Source organism: Apteryx rowi, unplaced genomic scaffold (assembly GCF_003343035.1).
Source record: "Apteryx rowi isolate R43461 unplaced genomic scaffold, aptRow1 scaffold_389, whole genome shotgun sequence".
Taxonomy (NCBI): Eukaryota; Metazoa; Chordata; class Aves; order Apterygiformes; family Apterygidae; genus Apteryx; species Apteryx rowi.
Window position 1 is genome coordinate 35,200 of NW_020450407.1, and position 18,449 is coordinate 53,648.

Below are 18,449 nucleotides of genomic sequence, written 5' to 3' on the forward strand. Positions count from 1 at the left end.
CTAGGCATAAGCTATAGAAAACATACTCCAGACAGTAAAATCAGGGGAGATTTTTCTTTCTTTCTCAGTAGTTTTACCCCTTGAACTATCATGAATAATTCCTTTCTGTGTGCTGACTATCAGTAAGTGGCTGTCATGCCATTCACATGAGACTAAGTTAGACATATTTGGCAAACCCCCTGAATGAAGTGTAAGGACAGCACAAAGCTCCACTTTCCCCTCTCATCTCCTGCACCTGCTGCTTTGGAGTGGCGCTACCAGAGATGGATGTGAACCTTGCTGTGCTGGACACTGTACAAACACAGAAAAAAAGTCTTTACCCCCAAAGAGATTACAGCTGAAATCTAAGACATAAAAGAACACGTGAATCCACAGAGGCACAAAAGGCTGTTTTTGTTCTCCCTGTGGTTTCACACAGGTAAGAGGCAAGCAGAGCTGGCTGGCTGTGTTTTTAACTTTTTCAAGAACTAAAAATGGTCATAATTTTGCGCTCCAGTTTTAACAAGTTGTTTTTTTTCCAAGGCTGATCTTTGTTACAGTCCTGAAAAGCTGTGCAATTCTCCCACCTGTTTTTTCTTCCTTATTACTCAATCTTTCTCTCTCCTATACACACATCCTGCTTGCACGCGGAAGCTGCTGGGAGCATGGCTGGTGATTTAGTTTTGCTCGCTGCTGTATCTCTTCTTTCTGCCTTCCAGCAATGTAAGATCTGTGGGATTGTGCAGCTGGGGCTTGGGGAGGTTTCCACTGATTCTGAAGTACTGGAATTATCTTATGCTAAACTAGCTGTTATGTAACTTTAATTTCTGAGAACTCCTAAGGTTTTTCTCACTGGAACATTATTTACCCTCTCTGTAGTCTGAAAGGGCGTTGGCACAGTGGGACAGATTACTTTTCCCTGTGGGAGAAACTAATTTGTTTTCAATTTCTATTTTGTTTACTGACTTTTTAGAACCGTACTATTGTGAGAGCTTGTAACTAGCTGTAAAGTTACCCAAAAGCCATGTTCTGTCTTGGTTTTGATTCTTATTTAGGCACCTGAATATTAGGCAACTGAAAACATCAAAAGTGAGAGTAAATTTGTCAAATCAAATACATGAATGCTGGACTGAAAGTGCTGTAAAAATTATTCCCCCCAATAGATTGCATAGTATTAAGTATCTGAAAGGAAAAAAAGAAAGAAAACCTATAGAGCAGGCAGCAATAATATGAGCACATTCCATAATATGTTCTTATCACTAGATTTCCTTAAAACTCTAAACAGATTTATTTTATCCCCTACAGATATGTTGTTGAGAATCAAGGACATATATTTTTCCCATTTTATCATGCTAGATGACTAGGGAAAGATGCGGGCAAGTTTGAGACACTGTTTTTTCTGTGTATCAGTCTAAATCTCTTGTAGCATTTTTAATGCTTGCCATTATTTTCTTTGAGATATGTTGATTCATATAGTTGTGTTTACACCAGAAAACAGGATACATCTTGAAGGCAATTTTGCTAAGTTAGCATGAGATTAAGAGTGAGTTAAAGATAATTGCTTTGTCCTTATTTCAGATACCTGCAGCACTGCCAGCTTACTTAATGTGGTGTGATTGTTTGTTTGTTCTTAAAACCCCAGCTGCTGAAATAATGTTGCTACCTGGCAGAAGAAAAGCTTGAGAATGTGACCCCTCCAGGCTAAAAAAAAAAAGCCTAACACAACATACAGCAAATAAAAAGTGCCTAAAATTTAATTTTCTAAATTGCATGTCTTTGGAGGGATGGAGTATGTAACTGGAATGTCCGAGGTTACCTGTATCATGCTCTGTTTTTATATCTTCAGATCAGCTACAATGAGCCTATCACACAGAACATTTCTATCTGGTGACAATATTTACCATCAACTTCCGTAAAAGTTCAGCTAGCCCATTTTGATTTTTAATGGAGTAGAAGTGTGAAGGTTTTTGGTTTTGTTTTTTTTGTTTTTAATCTAGAAAGCTAGTACAGTCTGAAAATTCAAGGAATCATATAGATATTGACACTGGAAAGGGAGGGGGAAATACCTAGGTTTTTCCTTGTGTTGGTTCATCCATATTAGTTAATCTTAGTTAAAATTACAGAAAAGACAAGATAGCCCGGGTTTTAACTTACACTAGCAGTCTGCCATGAAGCCCAAAGAGAAACCTTGGTAAGAATCTGATCTCCTAATCTGATTTAAATCATCACAGCTTGTTTACTTTCAGCACTCTTTCTAGCTTGGGTAAACCAACACAGGTGATTAACCAATGTGAGTACAAAACACCTTTTTCACTGAATGTTGCAAAACTGGTACTATAAGCAAGAGTTATAACCAGTTCAGGTAAGGGAAGCAGGCCGGAGTGTGACTGATTGCTGTGAGCAAAATACACACAACATGCAAAGCACTTACAGTGCTCTGTTTACTCTTCTGTTTATTCTGCTGAGCCTCTGGTCCTGAGGCAGGAAAGTGCTAATGTGTGATACGACCTCCCTGAAGCAGTGCTGGAGGTCAGGTTTCACTTAACAATCATCAGAGGTACAGAAAGACAAGATTTAGACACTCAGAATTGTGAGTTATTCAAAGAATCAGGTCAGTTAAAGATTACGCTGTGTAAGAAATGCTCTAGGGTAGAAAGAAAGAGCAGAAACAATGCAAAAAGTAGTTTCCAATCATGAATCCAGTTTTAAGCAGCAAAGATTTGCTTGAGAGATTAGCATGTTCTGTAGATTTATGGGAAACCAGGGGAATCCAGTAAATGAACAGCATGAATTCCTAGTCAGTGATATAGGACAGAATCCAGCAGAGAGGACACCGGTACTTCTGCATTTTGAAGCATCTCTCTGAACTTGCGCCTTTTTAAATCACTCTTAATAATTCCTGGATCCAATAAGAAATTATTAAAAAGCATTTGATTTTTTTAAAAAAGGCTGTTAGGCAAAGTCATGCAAATTAACATGCACTATCACACATTTTGATACAAATATCACCTTCTCTATAGGCTTTTTAACACATACAGTGTTTGAGAGTTAATGTTACTTGAAAGCCTGCTTTGTCCTGTATTTTCAAAGTAAAGGTATTAACTCAGTAACCATAAATGCCACCTGAAAATGAAAGCAAAAAAAGCAAACAAAGGCAAGTCAAGCATACTTTGTAACTACCTAAGTCATGTAATTTAGCCTACAAGAACTGAACAACTTGTTACAGAGTGGGGCTGGATACAGAAAAGGCTATGAAAATCCCTCCACACTCCTGCTGCAATGCTTTCTAGAGTCCTCACTACAGCACCTCCAGTGGGTGGGGCAGAAGCGCTCTCCCATTGCTTTATTATTTACTTTAGTCCTTGTTAAACCATAATCACAAAACTTAAATTTGGACTTAAATCACTGCTTTCTATTCACCACAAAGGAACTAGAAGTCAAGTCCTATACAGTTAACAGAAAATATAGTAATTATTCCTCTACTCAGCTCTTTGCAAGTCCCCGGTTGGCACCTGTCTTGGTCTGCACGCCAGGCTCACCTTTTCTTTTAAGGTGACAGACGTGTTTCTAGTTCTCCCATTACACAGTGCCCTGGCTGGGGTTTTAGTGGCATATAAAAGCCCACTCATCCCTAACTCAAGCGAAGTTCTCATTGATCACAGTAGAAAGCTACTTAAGAGGTGGATTTTACAATGATTGGCCTTACTATCAGCATAGCCTCATTACAGATCTCTATTTCTGCATATGGTTAGCCAGACTGTCCCACTTGCAAATCTCTGCCCCTCAAACTAGAACCGTGCCAACCTAGCAGTACCAAGGCCAAAGTGCATTACAGCTGAGGCCGGAGCTATACCATTGGTTAGTTGTACTGAACAAACTGAAACACAATCTGGCCCATACAATGCCCTTATCTTCTTACTTCCCCCAGTAAGTTTATTTTGCCTGGCATACGTTCAAGGCTGTTTCAGCTAGTTCAGATGTGATGAGCTGCCTCAACTTCCCTTAGTTGCTCAGTAGAAAAATCCTAGTCCCAGACTGGTGGTAAGCATCATATGGCTCTGGGAAGCCAGAAAAGCAGTTATCCATTGCTGGCTGGAAATGCTATTGCCATGAAATGCTAAGGCTTGCCTAACACTTCTGGCTGATAAGCCAGGCAGGATTTGCCAGCATGTAGCACTCGTCACAAAAAAAGGGTAATTACGTGGGTGGCAGAGGTCAAAAAGCAACTGTTCAGTTACATTTCCCAGGAAAATGCTTCTCAAAAAGCATTCTTGTGCTTCCATGAGTTTCAGTCTCCCTAAAGCAWGTTCCCTAAACCCTCCCTACTGCCATTCTTCCCCTCTGAAAATGCTGCAAGGTGTCAAATAATGGATGAATCACCAGGCACAACAAGAGATGTGTGGGTGGGAGTGGAGGAGGTCTTGCTGGATGCAAATACAATGAAAGGTCCTGTAAACCTGCCTTACAGTGAGATATCTGAGATGCTCTGACTAGTCTCTGGAGGGAAAGGTTAAGAGGTCACCTGAACACAGCATGTAATTACCTATATGGAGAGAAGACAGATGGGAAAATGCCTTTTTGGGAAAAGGCTTGGCCACAAGGCTGAGACATGAAAGGTGCACAGGGCAGCACCACTAATATCTCTAGCTGTGTTTTAAAGCCACTGCTCTCTGAAGGGAGGACAGAAGCTATGCTCTGAGCACACCCATTAGAGTAGCTTTTTCAGCAAACTCAGATGGGTGCCTAGTTTCTGGATCTGGACAAATTTCAGGTAAAAGGTAGATAGTGAGCTTCTCCCACAGGGTGGTTACAACACGGCCAGAAAAAGAACTCCAGGTACCCCGAGAGTTTTAAGGTCAAACAGGGAGATGCCCAGTAGATCTGCTGCCTACTGAAAATTGCTATCCAAAGATTAAGCAACTTTCTAGCCTTTTGTCCTTGTGAGCCTCTGCTAGACTTTTAAAGGCAGACTTCTGCAATGAGGATACCAATAAAAATGAGGCACACATATGCATATCAGAAGAGATCCTAGAAATAAAGGTCAGAAGTGAATAGATATTTCTTTTCTTTTTCTTTTTTTTTTCGCAGCTGACATTTAGTCACTTTGCAGTAGGTAATCTATGCTGTTCACAGCACTACATTAGACCTAAAAAATGCTTTGCAAGACAGGTTAAGTATTATCAGCTCCATCAGTGGAAGCAGAAACAGCCTGCGCTCTCCAACAGATCAGCTCTCCAGCAGGTGAGGTGGAGAGCAGGGAACAGACTATGGACTCCCCAGCTGCAGCTCTCTCTGCTCTTTCCAACATACAGAATTTTGACAGTCCAAGATGGTCAAAACAGATGGAAGAGCATGCACTATAAGACATTGCTAAATACATTTTAAAAGGTGGCTACCAGATTTTTGCTTCCAGAGCATGTAACAACATCCCATACTCCAAAGTTTCACAGTTGTTAGTATCACTAAAATAAAATGATCACACACTATTTAAACAAGTAAGGTGGGTGACCTCCATCAAGGCAATTTGGTTACTGTGATACTACTAACACAGCATATGCTTTTGTAGTGTAACTGGACTGCTCCTAGGCTGCGCAGTTCTACAATTTAGACAAAGCAAAAGGATATTTAAGGTATAGCTAATTTCAGCAAATGCTAACAGAGAATGCATATATTTCTGAAAAACTATTTTTTCTCCTTCCTCATAAGTAAGTCGTGTTTGAAGTTGACTTGAATTTTTGAAGGGGAAAATCTAGTTTATCTAATACTGTTCTCTTTCCACCATATGAAATGCAAAGAACAATGATTTCAATTTAAAAATGATTGATGTTGTAAATGACTGACATATGTTAAGGACTCAACTGAGTTGCTGGGGGGTTTTTTTTGTTTGTTTGTTTTTAGAAAAATTGTGTAATACATGAGCCTTTATTTTTGCTTACAGGCCATTTTGCTTGGCTGGTGGGAAAATCAAGAATGAAGCACAAGGTCATGCCCCCAGCTGTCACTGGAGCTCCAGAATTTGACAGAACRTTTCGTGCACAGTAAGTTCTGAGATCATTACGATGGTGGCAATGAATAACATCTTTATTCGCCTAATTCATTGGCACTAGAGAATTCCAAGGTAAAATGAGCTTTAAAAAAATTGTATTTATCTTCTGCTCTACGTTACGACACTACATCTTAACTACTGGTGAAATATCATCTGCACATATCTCTATGGAATTACACTTGCCACAACTCTGCTCTTACATGAAATGGTTGTGATCCACGGCTAATCACCGCCATTTGTGGAGCCATTGACTTGATTTGAGAAAGTAATTGCACTGAGTGGTGTACACGTATTGCAATGGTTTCTTACATTTACGATACTTTTCAAATCTTGATTTTAGAAGGCTTACATTCAAATTCGTAATGTGTATCTACAAATTACATATGAAAATCTATGCACTTTTTCCTCTGTTGAATATAACAACAGGCTCAATATTAATTAAGAATTTTCAGCATCAAGAATCTTTTTCCCAGCCTTCCAGGATTTCTAACTTTTCTACAGCTTTTTTAAAAAGAAGATTCAGTTCAGAAGATAAGCAAAAACCTTATCTTAAAGACACTACCTTTTCTTTGCATCCTTTGCTCAAGAAATGAAAAATAATGCAGTTACAGACACAGATCACTTTTCAAATGGTTCAGCTATTCTTTTAATGATAATGGGATAAGTTTAGCCCATTTAAACCAGTCATTGTTCAAATTCTGATTCTTGGACTGTACCCAGCACAAAACAGTTAGAAGACAAGAGCACAGAAAACCTCAGTATCCCAGGGGATTATTGTGGGATAGCTTGTCTAAAAACACGGTGTTTTCCTAAAGGGCTTCAGCTAGTGATTAGCTAATGCCCCTAAACATAAGTATTTATATTTAACACGGTATTGTTTAAAACAATTCCATCTCCTATAACCATAGTTCTATTGGATAACAAAAAAATTAGACACAGAATATATTAGATAATATATCAGACAACAGCATATATTAGATATAGAAGGTTGCCTAATTTGTTAAAGAGAAATTCATTCTGAATGACAACCAAGAAAAGATATCCCAACAAAATATTGGTTTGAAAACTGATGATGTTCACAAATAAAGATACTGTCTTAACCAGATCTATCATGTACTACTTATGCCTAATAGCACTTCATAGAGGCCTCGGCCTCAGCAGAGCAATCCAAACTGCCTATGCTTCCTCTTGCAGTTTGGGGAATGCTGACCCACAAAACTTGCAGGCAGAATATGGAGATGAGTGATTAGCATTACATCCAGGGATGTGTTGGAATTCCTGTCTCTCTCTGCTACACAAGCACTTGATCTGGGGTTATCTGTTAAGCACTTCCATGTAATTGAGATCCAGATTCTTGTCTAAGTTTAAATACCACAAAAATGTTTGAAATAGTTAATGTTCATATTTGAAATTACAAAGAATGGGTTTTTAAGAGTGCCTAATGCTGGTGTGACTGTGCTCCCACTAGATTCTACGGCATTAACTTTAGAGGGAACAAAATTAGGCCAAAGCTGACTGTCCTTGAAAAATCCCACCCACAATTCCTTTTCTTTCCACAATAATGTTCTTTTGAATTTATTCTGCAGACAAAACTGTGCAGAGTTTTATCCAATATTTCTGACTGCCCTCTGGATTGCAGGATCATTTTTTAATCAAGGTAAACACTTTTTATTTTGGAATGAAAAGTTGTTTTTGTTTTTTTTAAATATACTTTGGTTGTATCAGGTGGTCAGTTACTGTAGACATCTGCTTTTCTTTAACTTCATTACCTGTATATCACTGAGTGCTCCTTTTGGAGGGCTATACTGAATTCCTGCATAGTCATGGCATTTCACATAGCCCCACTAGCTTTTACTTTTCTTTGCAAATCATGGAACATACCCTATTTTTCATTTATTCAGTGGATTTCCAGGGTGAGTCATTCAGAAAAGCAGCTCCCAGATGTTTCCCACTAACAATTATTTACACATTAGGGGACAATTCCCACAGGACATCAAGCACAGCTACTGTCCCTGGGGAGGAAGCAGCCTGAGGAGGCTCCAGTTGGAGCAGTCATCCCTGTAGCTGGACCCCCGGCTGAAGGAGACAGAGTTCAAGTCAGCAAATCTTTGGGATTTTATATACCAGATGAGTGACACCACCACTGGGCTACAGCTCATTCGTTTGTTTTGGGGTTTAGCACAAGCTAGTATTGAGAGTTCAAGCTCAGCCAAAACAGCAGCATCTCCACATATAGATAGTTACTATAATTCAGGTATGCAGGGAAGGCTTGGGAAAACCATTGTGTTTTCTTAAGCACCTAAGCAGGCCATTTTTGGCCAACTGTCCTGAGAACTCAGATACTACTGTGCTTTCTAACCTCTCACTCTGTTGGATTTTCCGAGGCAGATCCCCAGAGTCTCCTAACAGTGATGGAGTGGACTTTTGTAGAGCTAACATTTGTGACACAGTCTAACCTTCACTTTTTCCCTTATTAACCCTTCCCCAAGTCATGTTTTGGAAGCACGGAGCCTGTGTGTCTGGAGAAAGGAAAATTAGTTCATACTTCGCTAAACTTCTCCTTCCTGAAAAACTAGTTTTCCTCTCCATTTTCTGTTTGCTCCAAAACAGTCATTCTGTTTTGGGGCTCTCTTATAAATAGATTCCCATCTCCACTGCACCAATGTAACTGCAGAGTTAACACCACTTCAGTCCACAAATTGGATAAGGAATAGTACATGTGCTCACAGACAGACACTTGAATCRAGCAAAATCACATTCACTAACAGCAACACAGATATGCACTGTCACATGGAAGAAAAGAAGGATTATGTTAACCTCCCCTGTAAGTCATTTTTTCAGCTAAGCATCTCCCATAGGTACACTTACTAGAGTTAAGCCAGAACAGAGTAGAAGTCATGCTCTATAATACTTACTTACATGGTCTGAAAGAAAAAAAAAAAAATTAACTGGTAATGCTTAGCCCTGGATAATACAACTGACCTTACACTCCCTGCTCCATCTATCAAATGGAGGTAACTTTATGCTCTTCCCACAGGGAGGTCAGAAAGCTAACATTCAGTACAGCTTTCTCTCATGTCCTTGGATAAAAGCAGCTATATAAATGCAAAGGGGTTATTAACAACATAAATAAGATTTTCTCTCCAAAACAAACACTTTCCTTTAACATGAACTGCCATAACAATATAAAATGGCAGTGYTCCAACCACCATCCTGTCTGTGGGATAATCAAACTGTGGGGACTACAGACTGCTGTGAGTTTTTGAGATCTCCTGGTTAGGGAATGCTTTTAGATTATTTTTGGACAGGCCTATGCCCACCCCTACCAGTAAATACATACCAAGAGCATTCTGTAGTGAATGTTTAAGAAAAAAAAATGTGTGTGTGTGTGTGTGTGTGTGTGTGTATTTCTTTCGCAATATTACTTCCCAGAGTACGGATAGCTATGAAAACACCCAGTGTTACATAACTAGAAAACATAACTGAAGTGACTAACTGCGTACGATCCTCATTGTTATGTTTTCTAACTGTTTTTTCCTTTTTTTCCCCTACTAATCTTTTCTTTCCTAGAATTAGCTTCCTTTCTGGGTCTGATGTACATGTTTGCCCGCTACAAGTACTTCCACGGTTATGTAGCATCTATAAAAGGAAGGTAAGGAGTTACCATCTGCATGCAGGTTGAAAGCTCCAGGCTGTGGTCTGAAGCTGGGCTTAGAGCCAAGGACTGGCAGTGAAAAGTGACTATAATTGAATGCAACATGTGTAAAGTGTCAGCAAGAGGTCTGAAACAAAAACCCTCAGGGAGGCAGGCTGGCTGTTACAGTAGAAGCCTAGGTTAAGATTTGCATGTGCTACAGGTCATGAGAGACAAAAGGTTTGATGCTCTCCATGTAACACCTCGTGGGTGCCTGCTTTTTACTGAACAGCATATCAGCAGCCAGACTCAAAGGGGATTGAAAGCAGAAGCACAGTTTTGCAGTTCAGGATTACTGTATGACGGGAGACTGCTGAGACACAGCATACACAGTACCTGCTCGCCTGCTATTCTCATTTTTCCTCAGTTTGTCAAATTAACACACTTATTCTAGCCATACAAAACACATTAAAAGAAGCAAGCAAATCTGGCCTTGTAGGCAGATGAACTTTCACCAAACAGATAAGAAAACACAGCTTCAGATAAGCGTAAGTTAATGAATGTTAAGTGCACAGCATCTGGTAACATGAATTCTGCTTCAAAAAACATCAACATCAGCAAAATACCCCTCCACCGCATGAGTGTACACTCAAACACATAATTTATTTCTTGCCTCACTGAAGCCACTCTATTATCTTATGGGCCCTAACCTAAGGCTCCTCTTCCAACACACAAATCAGTCATAAAAAGAAAGTAGCATGATATATGCCAGTCATAAAAATAAAAGGCTTGGGAATCCACCTTTCTGGAGAAATATATGAAACAATCAGACTATAAACAGCACTTTTTTTGTGTGTAGTGAATAATCCTGCAGCAGCAACAGGCTGGACTACAAAGCTATTTTCCATAGCTTTTATACTGAGGTTATCATTCTTCTTCTTCACTAGAGTCTCCACCAATCCTTCATCCTGTTTTGAAGAGCTGTTGCTTAAGAGAAGGGCAAGGCCAAGTTTTCCACAGCAAATATATGGGGATAATTTTATATCTCCCAGTCAGAGATGCAATAGTTCAAATGATGCCATGAATACCAACCAGAAAATCAGTAACTATTAAGTAAGTCTGGGTAGCAAGACCTTCTAAAATAAAGGGGCAGATAAAATATAATGGACTTTTCTCTAATAAGCAAACTAAAGAGTCTTTTGTTCCCCCCCCCAAAAAAAAATTCTTTCTTATGCTTTATTTTATACTTATTTTCTTAGACTAATAGCTTCAGCCTCTTAAGGAAGCCTAAGAACAGTGGCTGGCTTCATTATTAGACAGAGCTTTACATTCTCGTGAAACTCTTAATTTCTTTGCATGGGTGCTGCAAGTCAGCCTGGCACCCTAGGAAATGGATGCGCTCATAAGGCCTGCTTCTGTGTGCCTTGCTCATGCCATCCCTCAGCAGGCTTTTCAGCTAATGACGGATCGGTACAAGTTGGGCATGCAGAACTAGGCTCCAAAACATACAACATACCTCAAGCAGGCCCTGCAGCAAGAAGCTAATTAGTCTTCACATTAACTCTCAATTCTAATCACAGACTACAGCAGTGGTAGTTATACAGAGAAACTTGCTCACCTGGTCCACATGAGCATGCTGATGCACACACTACCACACTTGAATAAATGAATTCCACTTCAGGTTTGCCAGGGCTGGATTTCTTAAGAATGCAATACGTACACACACCTTCTACTTGGTTTCTGTTCTGGAGGGGCCTTTACAAGTGACTTATATGCTTTACCCTTCTAACTGGCTCTGATCAGTGTTCACAAGGCTAAACTAAGACTTTTCAGGCTTTCCTGAAAGTGAGGAAATTCACCATTTTCAAATCTGTGTTTAGATGTGATGTATACAGAAGAGCTGTACCAAGTTTTAGGCACCAGTGAGATTCTCAGACTCCCCGTCCACACTGTTGTGCCCGAGCATGTAGTCACTTAAGCTTCTGTGGACAGTGAACCTTGCTATAGTGAACCTTTTTTGATTCTACATAGCTCTTCTTAACTGGTGCGGACAAGCAGTGTCATGGTAAATACACTATACCCAACCTGTAACAGTATTTTTCTCTTTTCCTCCTCTAGGTTAACAGGTTTTTATTTGAATTTGATAGTTCTGGCCTGCTTGATAACCCTGGGTGCAGCTGGGATTGTTAACAGCCTTCTGGATGAATACCTGGACTTCAGCATTGGGAAGAAATTACGTAAATTGTTTTGAAGATTCTTTTTCTTTTTAAAAAATAAATAATGCAGATGTTTTCCCTGGACATCAAAGAGATAAACTGTGTCTGGCTAACACATCAGAATTCTTTCCTAAAACCCACTGCAATGCAAAATGCATGCTTCTCCTGAGCTTTGTCTGCACTTTCTCCTTTCCCGGTGCTCTTGCAAAGGAGTCTGTCAGACAGAATGCTGTGTCATGTCTGCATTTTCAATTAATGTTCTGGTTTCACATACGGTACTGTAAACCCTAAACAAATTACATAAAACTAAAATCATTAATTCACCAAGTAACCTAGCTGCAACTCACACTTTAAGTAACAGCCCATCTTACCCAATGTCCTTCGGCTTTGCCAATGCCTCCATAGTCTTCCTTCACTCCTCTTCATTTTCTCAAGCAGTGTCCTCTATTCTACACAAATGTAAAAATATGCTTTGTTGCACTATGCTGTTGAAAGGTCCCAATTTTGCAAGTRTATCCAATCCCACTTCAGGAGGGTGTTTAAGCATACACTGAAACACTGCTTTCTTCAGGAAAACATTTAAAGCCATACTTGACCTTACACTTCTGAGAAGGCCTTTTGATTTTATACACATGCTTACAGTTCAACACATGCTCAAACACTTTTCTCGTAGAAGTGGGGCCCTCCTGCAGGCAGATCCCAGTTCTCACACTAAGCCTCTCGAAGACGAGCTACATCCACAATGCAGCACTTGCGAGATGGAGACCCGGCCCGGACAAAGAGAAGGCACAGATGCTCGTCAAACAATCAGGTCTACTTCATTGTCTCCCAAAGAAGGCACAGATGGCTGGGGTGTGGGAGAGACTAGACAAACGCCCCAGCACGACCAAAGCTCTGGGAATCATAAAATTACAACAAAAAGCAGACTGACTATGAAAAGAGTTTTCTGCTAAAAGGAGGGAAAAGTCATGGCTTAGCACCATGAGCTCAAAGCGTGCCAAGGCTGAATTTAAACCGTGTAGAAGAAAAGAGAAGCAAGGCCATGCCTGACTATTTTGGGCAGCTCCTGATAATTCAAGCTATTTAGGCAACGTTAAATATATCAATGCAAGCTAGAGTCAGCAGGCTGAAGCTTTCTCTGCCATGTCTCAGAAGACAGGATACGGCCAAAGATGTTGCACACGTTTATAGCGCTGTTCATTCAGGTCTACATAATGAACACATGGTTTGCTTAAAAGTCTACTGGGGTTGATAAGCTGAGCACAACACAGAGTGCTGAATCAAGTTCACAATAATCTTTTACATGAAATAAGTGAGCGTATTACATGTGCAGATTTTAGTGCTTTAGAATCACTGTAATGTGATTAAAGGTCATAATTTAGAACTTGCAGGTGGCAAAGGCTGAAACGGCATTTGAAACTATAAAACAAAACAAGTGCATAGGTGAAAGACTTGCGGTCAGTAATGGCTGCTGAGGGGAAAAGGACAGGTGATGATGACAAACGGGTTGCAGCTGACACAGGTGTGGAAAGGGCAATTCTCTGGCAGTATGGCTCCAGGGAGAAAGCGAAACAGGGCCAGATTAACATCCACAGAAATCACTGGGAATTCTTCCACAAACTTTTCTTCCTTGGGCTGAAAGACAGAAAATCCACCTACTCACATGCCAGTGACACCCTGAGACAGTCACAAGCAGCAGGAGGTGCTGCCACGAGAAGAATAAACAAGACAAAGGTCCAAATTACATTACAGGCTTGAAATACTTATTAGAGGGGGTCCAAAGATAGCTAGTTGTGTTCAAATATGTCTTTGCTTCTAAAATTATTCCATTCCAAGCTTACCCTAGCATATCTATAGAGAACTTTCCTTCCCCAAGGACCTAACCTACTCCACCAAAAGGAATAAACTGCTGTCACACAGGCCAGTTTCACATGCCAAAAAAAGTGCGGGTGTGAGGCAGTAATGTCTCATCTAGTAGCACTAAGCCACAGTGCTAAGGGATAAACATGAAACAAAACTTTTAGGATCTGTACCAGCTCATGACAGGGCAGAAGTGGGCCTAAAGTTGAGGATGCTGCTTGTCTTCTGAATGTGTCACTGCTTTTTTCCCCAGTGAGCCAGGACAGAATRTCTAAGATCCAAAACTCTGTTAAAGACTGACTCACCTATAATTAAAACCAAAACACACCTATAACTGACACATGCTGTCAGTGTCAGCAAGAGTATATAGTTTAGTTCTAGTGAGAACCCCACCTTTTCCTGCCTGCTTCCTGCTGATCAAGAAGTTAGTACGAGGCTGCACATTCAACATACATTACAAGTCTGCCAGTCACAACCAGAACTGAAAATGGTCCCTGCCACATTTTCAAAGCCAACGTATACCTAGGAGCCTCATGCTGAAAGCACCTTTCCCCAGCAAGCTCTCTGCCAGCACATGCTAAGGAGTAACTCTGGCAAGTCCCGTTGATCTGGGTGGCTCTACTTCTTTGTGCCCTGTATCTACATCTAAAATGGTAAAGGACTTACATTAAGGAGAGAAGGGGACCTCACCTTAAAGGTTGCACTTGAAGCTGAGCCTCACTGACTTCCTAAACTGCTGGTCTTCCACAAGCTGTGTGAACAGAGGTCCAATGTCCGATCCTCCTGACTCCCAGTAGGCTGCAAACATGGAGATGCTGGTGTTGAGCCTTGAAGGCTACATGGCATGTTTAAATCTAAACAAGGTCATATAAATACAAGTCCATATGTGTTTTCCATGGATTTCTGACAACAGAATTCTCACACTGGATCAGTAGCAGGTGATAGTAGCAGGCTGAGGAACCTTCACCTCTTCCCCAGTTTCCCCAGCTCTTTCCAACTTGCATGTCTAACCCCACATCTCTTTCCTCCACTGCACCTTATTCCTCCAGATTGCAGCCACAGGACTCCTACATCCTGGGTTCTTCATCTCATATCTTCCCCTGAGAGCACTTCCTTGCTCACTGCTCAGCACATTGTGCAGCAAAGGTAAAAACTGGGAGACACTGCCTCTAATGGGAACAAATTATTAAGGGCCAGCTCCCCCATGGAAACTGCATAAGTGCAAATTTTACCTCAGAACACATGAAGTTTTGATAGCTTACCTTACTCATAGAAAGGGGTAAAATGACCTCAAATAACAGCACACACCTGAGTAAGTACTTACCACACAGGAGCTAATCACGGTAACCTGTAACTCTACCGCCTGCATATGGTAACCACTTAGGTGCCCCTAGGGGGCGGCTAACAGGAACTCAAGGGATCTGCCAGGCGCTGAACAAATGCTGGGGCAAGCAGGCAGCGGGAGAGGGGAGGCTTTGTAGCAGCTACGCCCTGCCTCTGCCTGCCTGCCTCTGCCTGCCTGCCTTCCACAGGGCCGGGCAACCCCCGGGGACCTCCCTAGGGCCAGCAGGGGAAAGGGGCCGGGGCAGCGCCGGTGCGCAGCAGTAGGGCCCTTCCCAGCGCTACTCACGGCAGGTAAAGCGTCCGAGGAAGTTAAACTGCTTCTGTCACAGAAGACTTCACGCAAAATGGGGTCGCCCCCCCGCCCGCCCCCCCCCCCCGCGGCGGCGGGCGCGGCCGGCAGCGCGCCCCCAGCCCTCACCGCGACCGTTGCGGTTACCGTTAGCGCTGCCGTTGCGGCGACCGTTGGAAGCGCGCGCCGCGCCGCGGCGGGCGGGGCGGTACGAGAGTGCCGTAAACCAGACTTCGATATGACTCAGATAACCATCTTTTATTTATTTTTTTGTTTTGTTTTTTTTTCTTTTCTTTAAAAGTGGTATGTTAACATCAGGTCTTTTCTACATTTTCAGAGCTCTGTACAGGTCTTAGAAGGAAATAAGCAATGTTTAATGTACAAAGTAAAAACAGAAAACTAGAAAAATCTGAATAAAATGGAGCAAGTTGCTGTCAGGGATACAGTACAAATTAGTAATTAGACGTCATCTGAAGTGCAATACCACTGCAGTAAGGATGAGTTAAGGAATGAAATAAAAATACTCTATTTTAAACAAACAGTATATATATATATATTTATATGTATATATTTTACAGATAGTAGACCCAGTGATATCTGTAGAATTGTAAAAACATATTTACAAATAACTTTTTTTTTAAACATTACATATACATCAGCACCATAGTAAGAAGAAAAAAAAACCCAAACCTATTAAAATCTACCTCTCTAGTACTTGGTCCCAGTACGGAGTATTTGGAGGAAGCTTTGCAAAGACAACAGAGACTCAGTCCTCACCACTGTTTATTCAGCAAAGTCCGAGTCTCTCTAGCGAAATGGCTGCGCGCTTGCGGCCCGTGGCTCTGGGCCCGCAGGCAGCACCCCTCTGGTCGCTCATCTACCCCTTGCGTTGATGCTAGTCCAAGACCCGCTTGCCCACAGGATGCTCGTGGACTGAAAACTTTGGCCGGTACTCTCTTTTTACAGACTGAGGGCCCAGCCCAGCCCCTACCAAAGAGGCAGGTGGACAGCTTCCTGGCGTCTCCAGCAGGCGCTGGGGTAGGTCCTTGCACTGTATTTTAAAAAGATGTTAGCTAAAAGAGTTTTAACTAAAGCGTTTTAAAAATATTGCGCAGTCCGGGCAAGCTGGATATATAACAGAATTGGTAGCTCGCCTTGACTTGCTAATCCACGTTAAAAATGCAGCTTGTCCTGGCTACACGCTAGCATTTAAAACAGGTACTTCCCCTAGTCTAGATCAGCCCTACAAGGGGTACTGCACAAAAGGGAACCGTAACAGGGCACCGAGATGGTTCCAGGCCCATTTTATTCCCATTTCTTAATGTGATGTGTACCTGCGCTCCATGGAGAAAGGAAAGGACTTGAAGATGCAAGGTACCAAACCCCTCCGCTCCCATGGATTTCAGTGGCTCAGCACTTCACAATATTGGGCCCAAGAAAAGCAACACACGAAGAGGTAACTGGTAGCTGAATGGTCAGTATTTGTAGTTGTACAGTAGAGACATTTTCGCTACAGAGCACACTTATGGTTCACAGAGACTAGTGTTAGGCCAGAGGTTTCCAAACTAGTTGGACTGTTGACCACTGTTAACATGCTTTATGCACCACTACACACCCTGATCACCAGCTCTCAACTGAAAACACTAACAAGGTGATAGGTTTCTGTGGACAACTTACCTTGGCCTCCGAATGCAGCTTGGGAACCACTGCTTTAGACATTCAGCCGGCATCTCAATATTGTAAAAGACATATCACAACTTTATTACAGTGCTGCTCAGCACAGGTCCACATTTACCCTGGGAAGAGATAGTGGTATGTCTCTATTGCCTAAAAGCTTATCTGGGCAGACCCTGTGATTGTTATAACTAAATCAATTATTCTACCCATTCATGAATGTTCTTTACAGTAGTTCTTCCTTGATTCCTGTTTTTCAAATACTGCAGTGAATTTTATTCCAGCAAACCAGAGAGATCAGACCAAACATCTGCTTAAAACAGAAGATGAGGTTGCGTGTGACAAATGAAGAGCCCAGAAACAGCAGGGTAATAATATTTGCTGATCTTGCACTATTCAAGAGGAGAAGAGAAATCCATTCTGGGGGCCAAACTCTCCCTGTTCATTTGCTCATGCTGATTTTCTTCTCCCCTTCCTGCCCCTTTGTGGTGGCTGTTGCTCACCTGGAAAGAAGTGCAGTGAGCTTACTTTGTTTTACACTGAAGGGTAAGAGGGGAAAAAAAGTGAACTGAAAATACATTGGGGAGGAAGGAGAGATGGGGACCTGCTTAGGATCTATGCTGATGTCTCTGGGTACCTCTTAGCCCTTTAACACTGTTCCTAGCTGCTATTCTCCACCCCCAGGCAGCAGAGACACGCTGAAGTGCTCTGACAGAGAAGCACTATTGCAAGTCCCAAGGGGACTAAATAGCTCATTAAGTTAACTCACCCACCTAAGCATGTCCAGTAACAGTCCTGTAATCAGACTGTCCTTCTCACTGTACTGCCAAATTTCTGTTCTGCTACATCTTTATTGGATTTTTATCACTCTGCAGTGAAAATGGTGACCTGTCTGTGACTGTTTAGGTTTGTCACATGTGTGCTGCACATTCCCATGTGACATCCCAGGGCAGGCCTTGTGGGCCTGACTATGGCTCACCTGAGGCCTGCTTACACCCAGGGTTAAGCCTGTTTCTGATCAGGACATGTGCAATCACCTGCAGACTTCTTTAGGGTTTGCTCCCAGGTTTTTTCATCCAGTGCCCTGAAAGTTACAGTGTTTATAGTAAAATGAGGTGGGAGATACTGGGACCACCTCATACCACTGTGCAAGGGGAAACAACGACTTTACCCAACCAGAGACATCAGTTGGCTTTTCCAGCTTCCCCGTCCTGCTCCACACACACGCAGTGGATGCTGCTGTGCAATGGAGATTACTTGGTGGAAGTCTTGTGATGCTGATGTTTTCAGCATCACCTGAATCTTCCAAAATTGGCTACAGATCAGCTCAGTTTGCACGATTAAGAATAAAAGAAAACAAACAAAATAACCCCAAACCAACTCAAACAAAAAGACAACAATCCAGGG

At 41.7% G+C, this 18,449-nt stretch overlaps 1 protein-coding gene and 1 long non-coding RNA gene across 2 annotated transcripts in view; one reads left to right on the plus strand and one right to left on the minus strand.

Moving 5' to 3' along the window:
• Positions 1–15,424, minus strand: part of LOC112970250 — a 49,026-nt gene extending 33,602 nt beyond the window's left edge. Inside the window, exons 1-2 of the long non-coding RNA XR_003254932.1 lie at positions 15,366–15,424; positions 14,426–14,533 (exon numbers count right to left, since the gene is read on the minus strand). This is a non-coding gene — a long non-coding RNA (uncharacterized LOC112970250). The remainder of the gene's footprint in view (positions 1–14,425; positions 14,534–15,365) is intronic.
• On the plus strand, positions 620–11,954 carry MGST2 (microsomal glutathione S-transferase 2). The gene is made up of 5 exons (XM_026074440.1): positions 620–702; positions 5,918–6,017; positions 7,612–7,682; positions 9,596–9,677; positions 11,778–11,954. Exons 1-5 carry the CDS (start codon positions 645–647, stop codon positions 11,908–11,910), a joined length of 444 nt encoding a protein of 147 aa, XP_025930225.1. The 5' UTR covers positions 620–644; the 3' UTR covers positions 11,911–11,954.
• Positions 15,425–18,449: the final 3,025 nt, after the last annotated feature.